Source organism: Anser brachyrhynchus (assembly GCF_964034855.1).
Source record: "Anser brachyrhynchus genome assembly, chromosome: 10".
Taxonomy (NCBI): domain Eukaryota; kingdom Metazoa; phylum Chordata; class Aves; order Anseriformes; family Anatidae; genus Anser; species Anser brachyrhynchus.
In genome coordinates this window covers 20784344-20806602 of record NC_137705.1, presented here as the reverse complement: position 1 = coordinate 20806602, position 22259 = coordinate 20784344, and the positions used below count along the sequence as shown (strand labels likewise).

At 48.1% G+C, this 22259-nt stretch overlaps 2 protein-coding genes across 3 annotated transcripts in view; one reads left to right on the top strand and one right to left on the bottom strand.

Annotated features, from left to right (window-relative positions):
• The window catches only part of LOC308200248 (uncharacterized protein), a 52167-nt gene that overhangs the window by 23090 nt on the left and 6818 nt on the right, over window positions 1-22259 (bottom strand). Inside the window, exons 2-3 of the mRNA XM_080605624.1 lie at window positions 4674-4751; window positions 637-767 (exon numbers count right to left, since the gene is read on the bottom strand). Coding sequence (XP_080461750.1) covers window positions 637-767; window positions 4674-4751 — 209 coding nt within the window. The remainder of the gene's footprint in view (window positions 1-636; window positions 768-4673; window positions 4752-22259) is intronic.
• WNT7A (Wnt family member 7A) overlaps window positions 1167-22259 on the top strand; it is a 41678-nt gene continuing 20585 nt past the window's right edge. For both annotated transcript variants that reach the window (XR_013955372.1, XM_080605610.1), the window contains exons 1-3: window positions 1167-2933; window positions 3802-4028; window positions 14660-14931. Coding sequence is in view for 1 of the 2 variants with exons in the window: in XM_080605610.1 (XP_080461736.1) it covers window positions 2863-2933; window positions 3802-4028; window positions 14660-14931 (570 nt within the window). In the remaining variant the exon portion in view is untranslated. The remainder of the gene's footprint in view (window positions 2934-3801; window positions 4029-14659; window positions 14932-22259) is intronic.

The window sequence follows — 22259 nt, the reverse complement described above, 5'->3', positions numbered from 1 at the left end:
GCACATTTAAGATGATATCCCAGTATTTTTGGCGTTCAGAGGTTTACTTTGGGAGTGGATTTGTTCTTTGGAGAGCAGGTTTTGTTTCAGAATGGGACTCCTGAGCCTGTTTGTGCCCATTTCTGCTCAAGGGCTATTGAACCAATGTGACCAATTGCACTAAAAGCAAGAGAAAATGCAGCTCCCATGCCTATCGCCCCCCCATCTGCCACTGATGCCTCTTCAGTAGCAGCTCCATGGCCCACTTGCAGCATTTTGCTTTGCTTTGCCCTAACACTTAGGAGCCTGAGTGGTGGATGAGGGCGTCATTGTACCGAGCAAAAAATGCAGACCTTCATTCACACATCTGCACGGGCAAAATACGTGCTTTTGTGACCGATGGGAGTGATAAGGCCACCTGGAAAACATCAGCTTGATGTGCAAGGTGGACAGTGCACGGAGCACGTCAATGTTCCCTCACAGAACTGAGAACAAATGTGTGTTATATTGCTGCCTCATGCTGGACGATCCCTCTGTGCCCGAACTGCTGGCCTAGATACCTCAAAGAGCTTGACGAACATCTCAGTGGGTATTTGCTGCCGGAGCACGCTGTGTGCACAGCACACCATTCCCTGACAATCTCTGGTTATGACCCACCTGTTCTACTGCTTCCCCACACGCACAGCTGCCGCGATGCCTGTGCCGGTGCACAGCGCCGGGTGCCTGTCCCAGCACGATCTCAGGGCTGGGCTCACTTTTGGTCTCAACACAGCGTGTTCCTCGCTGATCTAAGAAGATGACAGATAGATAGATGCAACTTGGAATAACGCCTTTCTGCCTCCCTCTTACCTCCTTTTCGGGGGGGTTCCCTCCCACGCCACGAGGCTGTGCCCTACGCCTGGGATTTATTTCCCATTCAGACATCCCCGCGGCTGCCTGAAACCCTCAGCAACCTGTGCGCCCGGGGCCGCCCCTCGCTCCCCGGAGGCTGCGGGGCCGGGGAGGCCGCGGAGCCCCGGAGGCCGCCCGCAGGTGCCGGGGCCGCGGCTGCCGCTCCGCGCCGTGCCCGCCAGGTGTCGCCGCGACAAAGTCTGTGCGGGTGTCGCCGGGCTGCCCGCCCCACCTGCCCGCGGCCGGGCGCCCTCCGCCGCCCCCGGGGGGGCTCTGCCTCCAGCCCCCCCCCGCCCCACCGCGTTCCGCTTTCCGCAGGCGGCCCCGGGCCGGCCGCCCCCTCCCCAGGGAGGGCTGCGGGGCGTAAAGGTGATGGGAAGCCAGCCGGTGTGCCGGGGGGCACGGGGAGACGGGGGGAGAGGGGCACGGGGGGACGAGGAGGAGGAGGTAGTGGAGACCCCCCTCCCTGCCCCTATTGTCACCAGCGACAGGGTCGCCAGGACCCCCCTGCCCCTCTGCGCATCCCGGCGGCCGCCCCCGCTTTGTCCCCCCGGTTTGGGGCGCACCGGGGCCGCCGCTCGGCCCGGGGGGCTTCAGAGCAGCTCTCCGGCGCGGATCCCGGGCACGTTTTATTGTTTTCTTTTTGTTTTGTTTTCAGCAAAACACTATCAGCAGAACAATTCCAGCACCACACCCCTGTTATCATTTAGGTAACCTCCCTGTTTGAAATATTTCAAGTGGATAATAAAATAGTCATCGTATCCGCGCAAATTCCCGCAACGCGGAGCGGGGATACTCCTCTCGGCCGCCCCCGGTGCCCCCCCCGCCTGCGCATCCCGTGGGGCCGGAGCCGGCCGCGTCCCGCAGCCACCTGGTCCCGGCCCGTTCCCCGCTCCGCCCCTCGGGGCTCCACAGCCCCATCCCTGCCCGCGGCGGAACCGATGGCAAAATAAGTGGGAAAGGCGCTCCAGGGGCGCGCAGGCAACGCGGGTGATTTTCCGTGCCCCCGACGCCGCCGGGGATGCTGCGGGTGCCGGGGGCTCGCCCCGCACCGCCGGCTGCTCTCGGCTGGGCAAAGCCCGGGAGAGAAGCGGCACGTTGCATGCGGGGAGGCAGAGCCGGGGGAGGAGCGTCGGGGCCGGAGCGAACGCATAAAACCGGCCCCAGGTGCTGCGCGGCCCCGGGAGCAGGCGACAACCGCGCCGTTCAACTTCGGTCCCCTCCCGGTGCCGGCCGGCGCGCAGCAGCGGTGCTGGTCCCGGCCCCGGTGCTGGTCCCGGTGCCGGTCCCGGTCCCAGCACGGCGGCCCCATGCCGCCCGGCACCCCGGGGCCAGCCGGGCGCCCCGTCGGTGCAGCCCCGGGGGCGCCCCCCGCCGCCACCCCGCGGGGTCCCCGCCGCCTGCCCCCGGGCCGTGCCCGCAGGAGGAGCCGAGCTCTCCGCCCGGGGGGGATCGCTGTGAGCCTCCTCGCCGGCAGGTGATCCGTTTGCCATTTCTTGTTACCCTGCTTCCCACCTCCCCCGCCTTTCTTCCCCCCCGGCTGGACAACTCCCTCCTTTGGAGAACACGCCCAAGTAGCTGAAGAAGAGAGAAAGGGAGGAAAAAAAAAAAAAAAAAAGAGAGCGCGAGCGAGGGAGATAGTTAACATTGAACCTGGGGGGAGCGCCCGGAGCCGCCGGCGCTCGGGAGGATCCCGCGGCCCCATACATCGCCGGCAATAAAGCGCTACGTGTGACAGGCATACAAATCCGGGCTAGAGGGAAAAAGAGCAGGCGAGAGGGGCAGAGCCGGCGGACGGGCGGTGCGGAGAGACCCGGCCGAGGGCCATGGTGAGCGCCCCCGGGGGGTCCCCAGCGCGCAGCGGCGGCGGCGGGCGGCGGGGGCTGCGGCGGGGGCTGCCCCGCTCGGCCGCGCTGCCTTGACCCGGCGGCACCCGGAGCGCACCCCGGGCATCATTTCGCATGTTGGGCTGAGCCACGGCAAGCTGGGAATATGAACAGGAAAACAAGGCGCTGGATTTTCCACATCTTCCTGAGCCTGGGGATTGTGTATATCAAGATCGGGTAAGTAACTTTTTTTTTTTTTTTTTTTTTCTCCTTTTATAACAATTGCGCTCTCTCTAGCCCTCAGCCCAACCTGCCCAGACGTGTTACTATTTAACTCGGGAAGTCTCAAAAAAAAAAAAAACCACCCGATGCTGGTGATCACGATTATTTTTTAAGAGGCAGGTAGAGCCCCCGCGCCTTACCGACCCTTGGGGGCGCAGCCTCCGCGGGGCAAGGCGGCGGCCCCGGCGATGCGCGGCCCCGGCGGGGGGGACACCTGGGGGCAGGGGGACACCCGGAATTTGGGGGGACACCCGGTAACTGGGTGGGACACCCGGGGCTGTCCGCAGCCCCTTCTCCGTGCCCGGCTCGGGGTACCGCGGCCGCCCCCGTCCCGGCCGGCTCCCGCAGCCACCTGTCGCTGGCGACCTCCGCGCTCCCCCACCCCCCCCCCCCCGATGCCCCTGGGCCACCGAGGGGACACAGCGGGTCCCCTCCGGTCCCGCAGCATCTCCGGGCCGGGCCAGGTGCGCTCGGCTCCGGGGAAGCGGCGCGGCCGGGGGCAAGGGGCTCGGGCTCTCGTCCTCGCTCCGTCTGCTGGACGGGAGGCGAAGCCCCCCCTGCCCGCTGCCTGTGCCCGGGCACGCACCGCTGTTGCCTGCGCTTTCATTGACGAATGAGGAAGTTGGGTCCCGTTTTGGCAGGAGCCCACGTGCTCCTTATCTCTGCTCGGGCTGCGGAGGGAGAGACAGGGAGAGGGAAGAGGCAGGGGGAAAAGGCGGCTGCTTGCCGGGGGCACCTGCCGGAGCCGGCCCCACGGGGTGTTGCCGCATCTGCCTCCGTGCCGAGCCTCCCCCCGGCCACCTTTGGTCTCTTGTCGTTGCAGGGGATTTTCCTCGGTGGTGGCCCTGGGAGCCAGCATCATCTGTAACAAGATCCCGGGGCTTGCCCCCCGGCAGCGGGCGATCTGCCAGAGCAGGCCCGACGCGATTATCGTCATCGGGGAAGGGTCCCAGATGGGCATCAACGAGTGCCAGTTCCAGTTTCGCAACGGGCGCTGGAACTGCTCAGCCCTGGGAGAGAGGACCGTCTTCGGGAAGGAGCTGAAAGTGGGTACGTTGCCTTTCCGCTAGCTACTGCCGGCTCCCACCCGCATGACACTGAAAAGGGGCACACGGGGGGCCACGGGGCGCTGGGAAGGGGCATTTTGTGCACACCGCTTGTGTCTGTGTACTTAAGGATGTGAACAAGGTTAAAGGCAGTACTCAGAGACTGAATGCTGAGTGGCGTTTGAATTACATGTCTGGGTGTAGAAACATCAACAGTGATACTGCCCGATCTTTGTACCTGTTAGGATGGAGGTCCAGCAGTCACACACTGCATAGAACAATTCCTCTGTAGTAACTACTGTAGTGACCCCTCTCCCACCAGGAAGAAGGGGTGTGCTGCAAATTGAGATGTCAGGGCATTTACAAACGGATTGTTCCAACTAACAGTCAGAAGATCCCATTTCCAGCTTCCATTTTTTGCAGTACAAAGTATATTGAAATTCTTAACTAAACTGGCATCAATAATGATGAACACATTTGAGGAAACGGAGCTGAGGTTGAAACTCTCATGCCCTTGGACTGCGGAACACACAGTAGCAGAGCTTACTCAATGTTTGTTGATTCCACGGCACTTAAAGAGAAAGGGAAAGAGTTTTCCAAAGAACGCTATAGCAATTTTTAGAGCTGTAGTTGAAAGCTGATCACTCACAGTATGCTGTTCCATGTCCAGAAGGTGAAGCTGGGACCTGTGGTTTCCAGCCTTCAGGTCTCTCTGCCTCCTCCCCATCTGGAAGGTAGATAGGAAAACCACAAAAACAGTCAAACAACCCTCAGTGTAATAGAAAACATGGGTGTTTCATGAGAACCCCAAACAACAGCTATGCCTGGCTTCCAGCTTATGGGGAAACCCTCTGAACTGGACTGGCTTCCAGGCACCATTTAGTTGTGTGTGGACAAATGGCAGGACCTGGCCCTAGTACCCCATTCCTCGCATTCTCATGGAGGCAGTGTTGCCACTCTGCTTGGGAAAGCCCAAGAATGCTTGGCATTAACTGAACGTCATTTTATCACGTGTGCATGTTGATATGCGTATTTTCCAATAACTTGAGGCATTTAAGGAGCAGAAAGAGAACAAACCAATTAAATTTTAAAGTCCAGTGTGAGCAACAGGTCTTTCAACACCTTTGATAATCAAACACAGTGAGTCAAGTAGGGTATGTGAAAACCACACTGCGCGACATTGTGAAACATCTGAAAATGGACCATTTGCTCAGATTAGCTCATTGTTTCTATTCCTTGAGCTGGGCTGTTCCTGTCAGCAATCCATGCAAGTGTTTGCCACTTATGTCAGTGAAGAGTCCATTTGGATGGCTGACAGGTTTGGGCTAATTTAGCCTAAGAGTAACATTTCCTTAAGCACAAAATGTGAGAAGGATTTCTTCTCCAACAAATCATGAAAGTGCAGAGTTATTGTGGTCTGTTGTATAAACATGCACTCAGTTCCTCTACCCCTCCCAAAATTGAATTATTTAGCTAGCGGGTTATATTTAGGTCCTTTTAAAGAAAGTCAATATTAAAGGAAGTAGACTTTGATCTGTCTTTGAGGTGATAACTCTTAATACGTTCTATCTACCCATTACGATGCTAAGATGGATAGCGCAAATTCATCGCTGGTTTCAGAGCAGAGTCGAGTGTTGAATATCATCCAAATTATAAAAGTTGTTCGAAGAATAAGAAAAACTTCAAATTTAAACAGCTTCGGCATTTACATTTTAAAATAACCTTCAAAAAAATCATACAGGTTCTGAGATCAGCAATAGTATATCCTACATGCATGTAAGATATGCAATGGTGTCTCAAGGATAAAAATACTCGGGCCCTCAACTGTCATAAAATACTACAGTGTAACTGCTCGGTTCAGGTTGTCTCCTTGTTCCTCTCTTCTTGTCTATCGGCATGTACAGACACCTAGAATATCTGACACAGCTCGTCTTTCTGTGGCTGTTAGGAAAAAGCAGCTTTCCTTGATTTCCCTCTCCTCCCCTAAGATCTCTATGTCGGGGTGTGCTCTGGGTTACCATTCACAGAACAGGGACTAGTACTTGATTCTGGTTAAAAAGGTAACACCTGCATGCCACAAAGCTAGAATTCAAATGTGGTGTCCAGAAACAGGAGATCAGGCCAATATCCCTTACCCCAAACAGGAGAGAGTGTGACAGAAAGAGCTGTATACCCTATCGGATGTATTTGATGCTTAGTGTGCAGAAGAACAAACCAGGTCACCATTAGGGTAAAGATACTGTACCCTTGCCATTTTTTTAAATTAATAGCAACAGCTTTAGCTTCTCAGTCCTCTGACACAGCGTGTATTGCAATATACTATTCAAACAGCAGCGCATTGGTACTTTTATAGCCTTCAGAGGCTGGTTATATTTCCTGCTCAGTCGCATCCTTACAGTGATCCCCTGGAAGCTTGCAGGGCACCTTTGTCTGGCCACAGGCGATGGAGTCGGGGGCTACATGACCTCATTCCTCTTTCCCTGTTAGGCAGCGGCGCTCGGACTCAAGCGGCACTGCTGCGCTTGCTCTATGATTAAGGGATGACTTCAGAATGACAGTAATGCGGCTTGCCTTGCCGCTGCGCTGCTGAGCGCGTGCAACCGGCAAATTCTAATATCAATTTGGGAGGATGTGCTTAAGTAACTCTTATGCTAATAGGATTTGCGTGTGTTAGCCCATACAAATAAGTTACCCTGGATACCACATATTCTTGGGAACTATTTCCCAGCCCATGATTTTGATGGCACACCAAGCTAAGTCTCTTTGAAAACAGGTTTCATTGCCTTTTTTACTGGGTGATCTAGTTTACGAATGTTGTGCAAATGCACCCAAATTATTTAAATTCTCTCATTGACACTGCGGGGTGATTCAGGAGGCCTAATTTCTCCCAGTGGCTCTGCTGATGTGGGGTTGAAGGACCCTGTCACTCTCCTTTCCTCCTCTCTTTTTCTCTTTTCCCTTTCTTCAAAATGGCAACAGGGCTACTAGCCTTGGGGAAACACTTTGAAGTCTGTAGAAGGAAAGCATCAAACAAAATTTTCCTTTTCTTCTCTGTAGCATGTGTGGGTATGTATTTTAACAAATTTACATTTAACCTGTCTCCCAGTGATAATGTAGTTGTAGAGCTTGCAATCATTTAAACTCATCCATGCTTTGTACAGCCGATTTGTGATCACCGACTGAGTGTCCCAACTCATTATAGCCTGCTTCCAACCAGTGCACAGCATATACACTCTGTTTCTTGTGTCATTTTATCTGGTTTGTCCTTCAAAAGAGAGATTCTTCCCTACTGATACGCTGTGGATATCTTATCGTGACAGCTGGTGACAGTAGTGCCGACAACATGAAGAGAAATAGCAGTAAAAATGACACCAGTTTGCTCTAGGTTTGGTCCAGTTACAGCAGGAAATTATAAAACTGCAAACAAGATTAACACAAGGATTTTTTTTTTCTAGACAATTCTGTAGAAACCTTATTAATAATGTAAAGTCACAAAGAGATTTTTTAAAATAACCATGGAGATGATGCAACATGGCAATTATGGACACTTTTAAAACCAAACACATTTGTTACGGTGGTCAGCACTTCTGTTCCCAAAGCCAGCTGCAATCAAAACCCCAGGTTTTGAAGCAAGATAGGCCAAAGAACCCCCACCCACCCCTTGTGCTTCAAGCCTGTACATCCGAGCAACCAGAGGAGCCTTTGACAGGATCAGACCATCAGATCTGGGCTCTGGTGGACCACAGAAAGAGCAGGTGCTATGGCAAAGCGCATCCTGCAGCGTGCAGCCAGGTGGTCAGCAGGAACTTCACAAGTTGTGGCAGTGTTAAGCCAAGGTACAAGCAGGGCGTAACTATCTCAAATAATTACTTCAGGATACCCATACGTTTCATGGCATCTAGAGGGCAAAAATACAAAATTGTCCTTTTGTCACAATGGAGCTTCACTGTCACTATTCAATGAGACTCACAGGAAAAATTTCCAAGTAGAAATAATACAAACTATTTGACTGCATCTCTACAAAGCGATACAGTGAAGTGGAAGCTCATTTCAGTGCAGATCTCTGAGAAGAAAGGCAGTGCAGCCTTGCAGAAGCTGTCATGGACCCAGCATGGGAGAGGATGAAGGGGATCATCTGAGGGCTACAAAGATATGTAGTGGTCCCTGAAGAACATTACAGCAAAACTGGTTTCAGCCAAGTATTCAACCAGGTCTTACTAAAATCCATCACTTTTTGGTTTCTTTTACATTGACAGCTTTTCAGTATAACCCCCTTGATACCTCCACCCATCTGACATTACTCATGCCAGTAAAGCTGAAAGCAAAAGAAGAATCTACGTGAACAAACTGCCCTTAAAAATTCCGAGTGCAGCAGGCAGCCCAGCACTGTGCACTTGCCTGGACTCAGGGATCACTGCAGATGTAACCAGACGTACACCTTAGAACTGAAGAGGCTGTTAACTTTCCCTTATACACTCCAAATTTAGCTCTGCACTGCTCACTGGTCCAAATTCAGCAGTGATTTACTTTCCCTATATTAAAACAAGCTTTCCTGCTGTGCCTTCAACAGCGTGAAGGAAGAGGGGACATTTCCACTCTCACTGAAACAAATGACAACCATCCCACAAGCCAGTCTCTAACAGGCTTGCTCAGTAGCTACCAGTTGGGAAGCATCTCCTTTGCTCATGTGCAAAGAGAACGAGTTCTAGCTCGTTCTCCTATGTAGCCTGGTCTGGTCTAGCTAAAAGATACATAACACTGTAAAATCTAATTTTGTTATTGTTATAAAGACAAAAAACTTTTGAAAAGATCCTAGTACAGGTGTGTTCAAAACGGGTTTCCATGTTCAATCATTGTCTAGAGCTTTTTTGATTTTAAGTACTGGTGTAGTCTGTTGTGTCAGGTTTTAAACAGTCTGATTCTCTCTGAATTACAAAATAGCAGACCAGGGAAATAACCACAGGCAAAACAACATGAAAATGCTTGTCGTTTTCATATTGCACATGCTCTAAGTGGTGCTGCACTGTGCTGCGTGGCCAATATCTAGAAGAGAGAGTGATAAATTCTGATCAGCGGTGTTAAGAAAACCCTGAGATATACAGAAAAGAAATACTGCTGTAATTAACAGGAGTCTTGTTATCTACTCAAGTAGGGCCAGGATTTGCATTTCCGTGGTAAGCTTCCAACCCTTACAACCACTTTTCAATGTAAATATCTTGCACAAGAACAGTTATTTGCAGGCAAAATAGAGGCTAGGCTGAAATATGGCCTGAACATCCAAACCCAGCATGCTGCTCTATGCCAAAAAGTCAATCTTTCTAAGCAGGGACTGTCACAGTAAGATAAAACATTGCCCCAAGGTCACTGTAGTTGGAATTCCCATCAGAAGGTTTTCATACCTGCCTTCAGATGTGTCTTGTGAGTACATGTTTCAGAGAAAGAAAAAGATTACATTTCACTAGAAAGATAGAAGAGCTCTCTCCTACTGCAGGGTCAGTATGTGGGCTTTTCCGAAGCAACGCACTGGCGTGGAGGGATCAAAGCCATCTGAAAAGGGGAAACCATCATTTGAGCTCCAGAATACTTGCTGTGATTTTTTGCAGTGTATGTACATTGAGTAGTAACTTTACAAGCTTAAAGAGGGTATTAAAAAAAAAAAAAAGTCACTATATCTGGGCTGCTTTCTGTCTAAGAATTTCCTGTGGTGATGAAACAGTGACTAACCCCCCAAAGTCTCAAATGTTTTTTAGAGCAACTCTACTAATTTAATGTATGGGTGCTAATCTTTTCAGAGAAGGTACTGCCAATTTTTATAGGGAAGTCATTTTGTTTCAAGACGGTACAAACCCCTCAAAACTCTGAGCCAGTACAGGAGGGAGGAGAAAAATGGAAGGGGGATATTTCAATGATTTTTTAAGCGACTATTTTTATTAATCACACATGCTAGGTTAAAGAAAAATTACAAAACAAAACAAACGAAAAAAAACAACAACCAACCAACCAAAAAAAACAACCCCCAAATTAAAAACAACTCCAAGACCATACATAGTCTACCAAAAAAGGAGACGGCACACCCCAAAGCAGGCAGAGGAAGAGTTCTGTTCTTCGTTCTAACTAGGTATGAGTTATGACCTCTATAGAGGGATGTGAAGTAATGCTAGCTATGGCACATAATTGGCAAGGTACGTTGTATTTTCCATCTTTATATTTTCACAATCATATTTCAGCTCATGTCACTGCAGATAACTCCCTCTTTGACCCTTTGGCTTTAAATAGCAGAAAATATAACCCAGGTTTTCAGGTGAGATAAATAGAAATTTGTCTTTTTCATTTCACAGCTCAGTCAATTTATGAGAGGGGCCAAGCTGTTTAGCAACACGCTTAGATCCTGAGAGGTACCAAATGGCTGAGCACTTGCTGCCTTCCTGAAATCAAATCTGCTCTGTATCTTGCAGGCTTATGCCCTATTTCTGATGCTCCACCAAGTTATTTTGCTTCTTTTTAAATCCAAGTTCTCATTTGTAATCAACATGAACAAAGTTTTTAATAAATTGTTGACATTTTCAGATTAAACGTAAAAAATTTAAGCTGGCTGAATTAATACCAGGATGCAGAGCCCTCCTTGCAGCCAGTACACAGGCGCTTGCTGACCAGCCAAAGCCCAATCCTGCCAACACTTAAACACAAGAGCAAAGATGTTCATGTGAACGCTTGCAGGATTAATGCTCCAAGCTATGTATGAGTTCCATATAGTTATGTTCAGTGACAGGGGAGCCACCTGTGCTGGTAATATTTACATTTTCACTTGTGATAATCTTCACCCCTGCCTTCTGACACCCGGTGGTCGTGTCTGACAGTGCAGATCTCAGTGAGAGCGCTTGGGATTGTCTTGTGCCACCCAGTGCAGGGGCTAAAGACAGGACTCAGTGCTGTGAAGGACAATTTGCATGGGAAGAGTGGAGTTGCAGAGCTGCAGGAAGTCGGGGATGCCAAGCTACCCGCCATCAAAGCAAACAGAGCTGCAACACACTGCTCCGTGGGGGACTGGGAATTTTTTTTTGCCATGGACACAATGCATACATTATGTAAGTCCAGAAAAAATAGAAAGAGCAGGGAGATATTTGTGTCCAACCCGCCAAGAAAAGCCTCTGTGTTCGTCCAGCACTGAAGCACTTGTTTGGACTGGTCTGGATGGAGGAGCAGAGCCAGGCAGCCGTCAGCGCCCACACCCCACGGCCCAGCCAAGTGCTGAGGGGTGGCACTGGTGGCTTGGGAGCAGGGGTGCCACTGCCCTGCCAGCCCCAGCGCATCTGCACTGAGCTTGAACATCACTTCTGCTAACACAGTGCTTATACCTGGGCATGCTGCCGTGGTTGGAAAGCCCTGTCGGATCCCCAGCCTTGTAAATGACGGGAGCAGGCTCTGAGAGCCTGCCAGCCCCCGTTCCCATGTCCCTAACGCTTGGAGTTCAGCTCAGGGCTGTGCTCAGCCTCTGCTCAGTCCAGACTACGGAAAAGCTGTGTCGTCTGGGAGCTGAAGGGACAGCTCTCACAGACGGGTTTGGGGATTCCCTTCTTCCCCTTTGCTTTCTCTGTCTTTTCATCAGCTGCTGCAAGGCTGACACTAGAGGTGTGATACTCCCCAGCACTTTGGGAGTATCAGCAGGGTTCGCCCTGCAGACAGTAGTGCAATGGGAGGGGCACCTGTAAATGAGTTGCACCTCCATCAAATACCAGGGGAAGTACACATCACAGTTCTCACACAGGTGTAGCCACCTCTCACCTTCCTCCACAGCTCCTTTACATCCCAGGCAGCCATCCTGCTTCATTTTGACAGCTTACCCATCACAAGTGGTTTTAGGTGCACCCTTGCATGGCGCTGGCTGGAAAAGCCTTCACAAAGCACTTACATTGAATCAGCATCTAGGATCATGGTTTGTACTGATCATCCACAAAGATAAACAGATCTGTTGTTATATGCATTTTGAAATTATTATTTACTTTTTAAAATTAGTTTTTTAAATAATTCTTAATCCTTCAGGCACTTCAGCTGCCTGCTGAAATCAGAAGAACAGCAGTCGTATTTGTAATCTAAAAGTGGCAGGAAAACACACGTTCTCATGTTTTCCACATTTTGTTACAAAAATCTTATACTGTTTTGGTATGTAAAACGGCGCCACAAAAGATGTTCAGAATGAACTATGCCTACCCCTACCCTACGTGCTGACACTTGTGTGAGCTACAGAAGCTTAAAAAGGTGAATCATTTATGGAAAGCAGATAGCTTAATGCAGACGTGACAAGCCTGTGCCACTTTATCAATACCGCACAAGTGCCAAGGTGCTTCCCACCTGGCTCGACTCCTCCAGACTCTTGCTTTGTTTACCTTGTAATCTACTAACTTCTAGTTTGGAAAAGCTGCCGCACTTTTTCCTCAAGCAAGACCGATTTATGAAGTAACTTGTGAAAATGTTTTAAGATAAAGCTTGATAATGGATTCTGTTCCTGACTGTGCTGGTTTTATATCCTCTATATTGTATTTTGCTTCCCTCTAAGAAACAAAACAGCAGCTTCGACTTTACAATGTAGACTTAAAATAATCTCCCGGTGTTTTTTTTATTCTCTATCTTGAAAACAACGTGTACTAGATTAGAAATACTCCATCTGAAGGAAAAACAGAACCAAATGCAAATTTCTACTCAAAATATATTTATTTTTGGTGCTGTCCCACTCTTGCTACTCCGTGAAACAGAAACCTGGCATAAAACATTGCCTCTTCAGGGAGGAACCCTCTGAGTGGAGAAACTGGGACTATTTATTGTACCCTCTTCTGTTTATCAGGGCATTTTTCATAGTGCTGTACTTAAAATAGTGAGGATGTAGTTGAGGATAAGCTGGAGAAGAACGACTAAGATGCCCTAGCTGGTCCCTGTGGATTCACTCTGGGCTGCCTCTGGTCTCCCCATGCAGCTGGCACAGGGGCACGCAGAGTACTACTTGAATACACTTAAAGCCAGGGATTTCTATCCCACATTCAGATTTTCATATAACCCCCTAGTTCTAGAAAGCCTCATATGCAAAGTCCACAGTCACAACAATTCAACATTTTATGACTGATTTTTAATAAGGGAAAACAAGAAATCCTTTGAGAGCATCTAGTTCTGGACTACAAGTTCCATTATAAACACAGCGCATAGCAGTGTAAATGGGAATATTACCTCTGCCAATAAAAGGGCACGAAGTTGCCTCTTAACAGATCTTGAGTGTCATTTGTTTTCCATTTTACTTCCTTGCCATAAGGAAGTGAATATTTTTCATTAAAAGAACCTTAATGACAAGTACAGAAATTCAGAATTTCATATATATGAAAGGTATGTGGCCGATAATGAAGTGGTTGTAAGATTTCTTTTCTGAGTGATTATTTTTGGTGAATTCCAATAAACAGCAGAAATGTGCTTGTGCATGGATAGCACACTACTGCCAGCAGTTGAAGTCTGCCAGAACTCAACTGGCAGGTGTTTGGAGAAGGGAAATTGATCTTCCCTCTGCCCTATCGTAATAAGAGCCTGATCCTGACTGTATTGATAGCCATCGGAGAAATAAGAGTAGGGGTAGATGTCTGCGACATCTGGCAATTTTCAATGGGCTGTGAGATATCCATTAGCAACCTCTGGAAACCTTGGTGTGTTTTGGAGGGACCCTCTCTGAGCAGAACAGCTTCCAAAGGCCTCACAGATCCCATAGGCTCCACACATGGGAAGTCCACACACCAGAATGCATTGAAGCTTCAAGAAAATCAATTAAATTATAGATTTAAAGTGAGAATCCCTCCTCCCCCAAACAAATGCACACCTGCCTTTATAGCCATATTGCACAGAATAATACTGGCTTAATCACTTCCTCATGGCCCTCTGGTGAGGCTGTTACTTCACCTGGCTTTTGGCATGATACCTACAAAAGGTCAGGACTATTATTTTCCCATCCTTGGAAAAATTCTGAGATAAAAAAAAAGCTATTTCCTTGAGTCTGTGCAAATGTCAGTGTTGAAAACAGTGTCACCTATGACTTGAAAAACATGCTTCAGTTGAGCTAAAGTATTTTCAGAAAAATATTTCTAAAAGTATTTTCCTGTAAAAACAATTTTAGTGTAAAATTAAATTTCTAAACAAAGTCATATTTCTGAGCTGATTTTGAAAAAGGCTGAAACTGGTTGTTTTAGCAATTTCACCCCTCAGCTCCACCTATTTTCTTCTTCGTTTTTTCTTTTTCTTTCTTTTTTCTTTCTTTCTATTTTGTTTGTTTGTTTGTTTGTTTGTTCTCCTTGAGCTAGAGCATTTGCCACCTCTCCTTTGTTATGGATAGTTTAGTTTGACTACTTCTAATACCATTTGGAAATATATACATGAAGTTGTCTAAATAATACTTTATCTCCTGCTGCCTCACAGAGAGCTATCATTCCAGACAGTGAACATCCACAAAAATCAATACTTAGGAGAGTAGAGACCTGCTTATGCTTGCAGATTTACAGCACTTCTAATAATAGCCTTCTGATGTTTGCACTGCAGGAACTTGCCTGTCTTTTTCTGACTCATGTCACCATGTTGCACCATGCATTTACAGCACTGTTTTAATTTCAGGTAGCAGAGAAGCGGCGTTCACGTATGCCATCATTGCTGCTGGAGTAGCCCATGCGATCACGGCTGCCTGCACGCAGGGAAACCTGAGCGACTGTGGTTGTGACAAAGAAAAACAAGGACAGTACCACAAGGAGGAAGGATGGAAATGGGGAGGCTGCTCTGCTGACATCAGATATGGGATAGGGTTCGCCAAAGTCTTTGTGGATGCCCGGGAAATTAAGCAAAATGCGCGGACGCTCATGAACCTGCACAACAACGAGGCCGGGAGGAAGGTAAGTGCCCCGCTCCCCGCCGCGGCCACCTGCGGCCTGGCACCGGGTCGGACCCTTTGCCAGCACTGCTGTCCGCCGCGATGCCGGCGGCACGGTACCGTAGACAAGTAGGCACCTTTGGAAGTTATACAAGCTTGTTGGGCCATCTGTCCGTCAAATATTTGTCTAAATGTTACTCTTTGCAGTTGTAAAAAGAAAAAGCAAACAAACATTTTATCTGGAAAGTCAAATGGTTCTGACGATAAAACGCTCGCCTGCTACCTTGTGGGTGAGTGGGATTCCCGTCAGGTTCAGACATGAACTTCTCACTCATTTGAAAAGGGATCATTTTCAAACCAACTGTTTAAACCTTGCTCTTTGTGTGAGGACTACCTCTACAAGGAGAAAAATACTTTAGCAAGCCGACTGCAGACTGACTCAGTGTTAGGCACGGGGCTGATTGCTTTGCACGGAAGCACTCCCACCCCTTCCCCACGCCTGGGAGCGGGTAGCTGTGAGCAGCTACTGCTGGGGAAGACGGGTTCAGCAGCCTGGTTCAGCACACACATTTCCTGGTGACTCTGGGAACCGACTGCACCAGCTCTCTGGTCAGCAGGCTTGCTGATGGTCGGTGGCAGCCGCAAGAGCCAGCCTGACCTGTGCTGCTCTGAGGTGTGCAGGCCGGGCTGTGCCACACACCTCGCAGCAGTGCTAGGGCCGGGGGCTCTGCCTTAGCCCAGCCAGAGCAGCCAGGCGATGGCTGTGTCCCCGTCCAGCACGGCCTCGAGCAGCGAGCATGGGAGTTACCCTTTGCTGATCTCATCTCCCCAGTGAGCGTGCTTCCTCCCGCTCTCCTAGCTCTCCGTTTTGCCTTCGCCACTGTTCGCAGCCCTGTGCATTAATCCTCATTGCAGCATTATGTTAGTGTGACTTAGAAGCAAATGGGAGAAGGAAGTTAGGAAGAGCCTTTAATTTGTGGATACTATTTTTGTTGTGGTAATTACCTGTAGGCTCTGAGACATCTCGACTTAGGTACATGTTCTGCAGCCAAGCAGATGGTATTAAGAAAAGCCATTTCCAACCCAAACAAAAGCCTAACCTTTTCTTTTTTGTTTTGTGTCGCTGTAGGAGTTTTATAGGTCAGATTATGGGTTTTACACTGCCCAATATCCCAACTGCCCGGGTCTTGCTCTCTGGTGCAAACACGGTACTTCAAAACTCTAGCAGAATTAGCACAGAACTCTGAGCATAACTCAAGGACTGACCTTTAATATTTGTGAATCAAATTATCTCAGACTCACTGACTTTATTACTTGGCTTCTGGTAGCACAAAGGCGCATACTGAAGAGACTGGTAGGACATCAAGGCCCACAGTCTGCTCTGCTAGACAAGCACAAATCCACAGGAATGAATAACAGCACAGGAGTTTCACCTTTGTGGGAGAGCTACTTTCCTGAAAGGTCTGCTTTTATTTGGTAGGTGACGTCAGTAAAACATTCCCAAGAAATGACACACCAGCCTACGAGGACTGCAAATACAGATGGAAGTAGCTTCTGTCTTGGAAAATTATTTCAAATGTGATGCTCAAAGATATAGACAAAAAAATAAAGTTCCTTTTAGTATTTCATTGTATCTTTGGCTCCATTATCATCCAGATATGGAGTAGGGTGGAGGAGGCCCTGGAGGTGGCTGGTGGGAAGGCAGAGCATTCAGCAGCCTCCTCGGAGGACGTGAGCTCCTTGTGTTTCTCACCTAGATGTGCACAATTTGCTGTCCTAAAAGAATATGCCTGGAAGATTCAGCTCTGCGCATTATCTGGGAGAACAGTGGCTGTGCTATCTCTGGCGATCTGCCATTTCTCCAGCAGGCTCAGGAACTGTTCTGATATAGAGATATTTCTACGCTTCTTCTTGCATCCCTTACAGAGCAAAATTACTGATCTTTGTTTGAACAAATCTCTGTTGGAAATCTTCAGGGAAAAAAGAGTAACATGACTGAGAAGAGGCATGTTACTCCACCAACCTGCAGAGAATGAATAAATGTTGTTTTTGCTAGAGAGGTTCCTTTCAGGCTTTGCTCTCATGTGAAAGATCATACTATTTACAGACAATTGGCAGAGGGAGGCCATTACAGATATTTGGCAAGCTGGGTCTCACAACCTAACCCTTTCACAACAAAGACTGTCTTGTTTTGAGGTGGTACTCTCCCTTTTGGAGCAATATGGATCTTATCAGCCTCTGCACAATCTATTCTTGGTGGCTTTCCTCTGGGCTATAAATTCTTGTCTAGTTTTACTTGCCCATGGCTAGGTTTTTGATGATATTTATGCACCTAGGAGACAGACTGGCACCTACTGGGCTTCCAAAAATAAACTGGATGTTCAGTTCTCATTGATTTGTTATCTTCACCTGTAGGCACCGCTACTTTGTTCAGAAGTCAGCCCCTTCTGCTTCTTTGGTCTTGGAATGTGAAACAGCACTGTGTGCTGTGCTCCACTCCCCCAGGTGCTCACAGCTGACCTGTGAAAAGGTACTTTTTTAGGATGACACCAGATGCAGGTAATTCAGGATGCACCCTAGTGAATCAAACACATATTGGTATCTAGTTGTCACCAGTCAATTCATCTGTCCCATCTTGGTGAGCAAGAGATGACAGACTTTGCTCTGCAGGAGGCAGAGCAGCTGGGCTTGCCAGGGAAACTGGGCATGGGAAGGACTTCATGGTGTAAACCAACAAAGAGACACCAGGAAAAGTGATCCAGACTTTTTGGAGGTCTCAATTCAAGACTTTCCACTTTAATAGTCTTGTTTTACCTCTGCTGCCCGTGGTGTTAACAACAGTCTCTCCCAACCTACTGAATACCTGACCCTGCCAGAGCAATAGCACGAGCATCTGCCAGCTCCTAGAAGTTAAATGAAAATTGGCCATGTCAGGTGTGGAGGATTTTAGTGGCCATAGACAGAAAAAACAAACAAACAAAAACAAACAAACAAACAAAAACAAACACACACACACAAAAACGTGCTGCTTTTCCCTTTCCTGAACAGCCTTCTAGTGCAATGCTGAAAACGTGCTGGTGCACACACTCAGGAGGCAGCGAGCTGGGCACCCACCTGGCTCAGCGTGAGCAGTGTCAGCACCCCCAGGAGCCAGACTAGGGCCAGAGGTGCCAAAGGCTCCTGCAGAATGAGCACCCGTGGTGCCTCTGCTGCTGGGGTGAGGCAGGTAACAGTTTTCCTTACTGTTATAAAGCAGACGGGGCTCTAGCTCTCCATTTCTCCCCGTCTAGGGCCAGCAGCTATCCCCAAGCTGCCCGGGCTCTGCTTTGTAGTACATACGCGTGACTTCAAACTTCCCCGGCCACTCGGAGGGGAAGGGGCAGAGTTCAAAGCAGGGGTTGCATACACCCTACAGAACTGGCCCCAAGCAGCCCAAGAAGCCTCACATCATTTGTCAAACCTATTGGAGAGCTGCTATTTCTGACCTCCAGAAATGGAGTCTAGGGTGTCTTTCCTCTTTAAATTAGTATTTCCTGAAATGCTGATTCACTGCAGGAAGAAGCAAGCAGTACAGGGAGAACAGGAGGAGAATTCGTAACAGCTGGGTCAGAAAAGAGAGATAAAGCTTGAATTAATTTAAAGGCATAATCCTGATTTGCCCTGCAAACTTCCATGTGAGGGGTTATAATTGCAAGACTGAGTTGTCTGTTAGCAAATTTGTCTTCTCAAGTACAAAGTTAATTAAATTACTGTAAGTAACACAATAACGTATGTCTGAGAGATATTTATGCTCCAGGAAATAAAAATGTTATTCTTCCAGTTATTCTGTTAAAATAGCAAAGCAGGTACTGAAAGGCTCTACCTATTTTGGCTGGATACTTTTCATTTTGACAGCACGGCAAGGTACATGACCAGATTGCTCTCTCCTCTCTTTTTCTCTGTGACATTGAAATTCCACGAATGGCATCTTGCATCAGCGTTACATCATATTAAGTATAATGCAATATTATGAGTCATTGTTATAAATCATGGGCACAGGCTGCATTAGAAGGCTTTTGCAATTCAAGAGCACATCAAGGTGGATTTTTATTCAGCATCTCTCTTTGGAGGCATACATAGGTGCACTAACTTTGCAATGCATCTTCACCCTCTGAATCTGTAGCATTTCAGCTTTCCCGTTCAGCTCGAGGGCTTGTAGGAGTTCCAAACATGCCTAACAGGGTTGCTGCAAATACCAAGCAAAACTACCAGAAACCAGGAGGTGTTTCTAAAGTGGAGCAAGCAATGATCATAACAAACCGAAGTGTTTACCATTTTATCCTTTAGGGAAGGCTGCAATAACGTTGAGGTGAAACACAGGCACTTGGAAAACACGGAGTTCAGGAGTTTTACCAAGCCATTCTGTAAAGCCTACTTTTCTGATACTCCTCCCTTTTCTTGCTAGCATCCCTGACCTCAGAAGGAGATTGCTGCCACAGAACTTCCCTGCTTGCATAGTGTGAGATCACCACGCCACTGCAAGAATTTAACTGTCCTCTAGACGAGACAGCTATTTCTGCTTCAGGATATGTTTTCCTTTAACTAACCTATTAGCCTGACGACAAGAAGCAGAGCAGAACACAAGCTCTTGCAGATGAAACTTTTGAAAGTCTGTAAGCACTAGCACACTAGAAAACAGGCTAATAAAAGAGGCTACACCAAGCATTTTAGCATTTTCCTGAATATAGGAGTGAAATTCTGGAGGTTTAATAGTTCTGCCTGAGTTAAGCCTCCATGTGCACAAAAACATGGCCCCGCTCCTGCTGGTGCCCAGGACTGGGTCCAGCAGCGAGGGAGGGCAGCCTGGGGCTCTGGGCTGTGCCCAGCGCTGGCTCCAGCCTCTTGGGGGCACCTTGGCAGCCCAGCGGCTCCAGGTGGGATTTCTGTTCCCAGAAGATGACCAGGGATGCTTAGTGCCTGGCTAGTGCAGTGCTAGCAGAGCACGGTTGGTTTGCCAGGAGGACATGGGTCCCACAGCAGGGCCAAACGTTTCCTACCCACATCCATACACCAGCCGAATTTGGCCCCAAGTGATTTCTGCACGCAGCACAACTGGCTGATAGTAACCAAAACCATGCACTTCTGTATTCAGCTGCCTCACAACTCCATCAGAAAGAATGTCTCTAATGGCACATACACACCAGAATAAAGCTCGCCTGTGTCTGGAGCTGCTGAAAATTACCATAGACTCCAGAGAGTCTAGGAGACCAGCTTTGAGCAGAACAGAACTGGGTGAGGCTGCCCTGATACTCCTGGCACCAGCAATCAAGTGATATTATAGCATCAGCAGCACAGCCACATGTTTCTTGACGCCCAGAACCTAACAGTGCCCTTGCAATCATGCTTATTATTTTCCAACTGTTTTTCGCTTTTTGTTTTGGCACAGCCACAGAAACGTTCCTGATTTTTGTATTCAGAAGCTTCTAGTTTTTAATGCGAGAGATGCTCTTTAAATGCAAAACTGATGAACGATTTTCCTCTTTATATTTGGATACTAACCTCTACTGAAATAATTGCAGCTGTGGTACATTCCTGATTTAGAGTGGCTAGAAGTTGGAAAGCATTTTTCAGGAATAACTTTCCCTGTCTAGTTACAAGTTCGGATCCTGGAGAGTGAAAGACACCCAGGGCTGGCTGTCATGCCCACGTAAGATCTTGTTCATTTACATCCAGCTCCCCTTACTGCTCTCTCAGTGGATCTCCAGCATCAACAGGTGTGTTGAGCACATAGCAGCAACAAACACAACGCTTAGCACGGTGCTGCACCTGCAACATGCAACTGCTTGAGCACTTTTCAAGGTTTCTTGCCTGAAGAAACGTCCAGAATTAGGCTCCCTTAGGCAAAGGGGGAGCTCAGACTGTCAGTGGGTAGATGCCCCGTTGTTACTGGCAGTAGCATGTCTGACAGACTTCAGCTACAGCTGCATTTAGACCTTTGATAGATGAGGCTGCTAGACACCTTAACACGGAGCTTGATGGAGGAGAATGGGGCACAGCAATGGCACAAGTGAAGAGAGCAGTCAGTAACAGAGATAATGCCAAAATCACCAGCAAAAATAATCTTCAGCCAACGCAACACACAGCACTACTACTCACAAAGCAATAGCAGTCTTAACACAGCAACCACAAAATGCTGCTCCACTGCTAAAATGTTACACGACATCTAGAAAATCTGATGTTAGGTACACCAAAAGTGTCTGTTTAGAAGGTCCTAGTAGCTAGCTTGCTTAATTAAGCAATACAACATTTTGCCCAGATTAGACCAGAAGGAGAAGGCTTAGGAGAAGGTTTGCACATGTGGCCTGTACATGTGGCCGTGAATGGAAGCAGTAAGTAAAAAAGCCTTCAAAACATCGCAAACTAACATGGCTGTAAGGTACAGGCAAAGGGAAGGGCCGTCCACTTACAGAGCACGTTACCCAAGGTTGCCCAGTCCTGTCCGACCCTATGGCTCCTGTGTGTCACTGCCCTCTTGCTCAAAGGACCTTCCTACTCTGTGAGCACCCCAGCCCCAAGGCCTGGCACCGCAGCAGGGGTTTGGTGCAATTCGAAAAGGCGAGTAAGCTGCAGCAAAATCTTTCCTGGCAGCTTCTTCACCATGCCTTTGTTGGGGGGAGTGGGATTTCCAGAAAGGCCAAACACTGAATTTGGAGGAAGTCCAGCTCCCTGAATGGGAAAACTCCCATTGAGGTTGGTGGGAGCACAGGACAGAGTTGAATGATTACAAAAATTGAATCCCTACTGGGTGTTTGCAGGGCGCGACAAGATGCTGCTGGGCAATTTTGCTAGGTGTGAAAAAAAATACACATCTTTGCACTCTTACAGTATTTTGTTTGTATTTGAAAGGATCAAAGTTCTATTTTATGGCTTTCCTGTGTTTTTTAGATAATAGTCTTAAAACAAGACCAAACTTGAGAGACAAGCTCTGCATCTTCTCAACAACCCAGAGTAAAGATAAAGGGAACATTAATGTTAGTCTAAATTATGAGAGGGAATTGGACTGCACAAGAACTGTAATCCGCAAGAAGGAATTTTCATTCCACTTGTCCTCCACTTTGAGCTAATCAGAAATTGTGATACATGGTCCTACTTGTATTTTGGCTTTTAACTCCCTCTTATATCTTATGTGGTTGAAAACTGAATTCCTGATTTACGCTGAAGATTAGGGAATGATAAATGCTATCACTTACTCGCAGTTGCAATTTTAGAGGATTCTGGCATTATAAGCAAAACACGCATTTCATGTATATGATTACCAGAGCTGACAATCTTTCATGCTGCTGACAAAGATAGCTGGGACTGAGGGCCAGG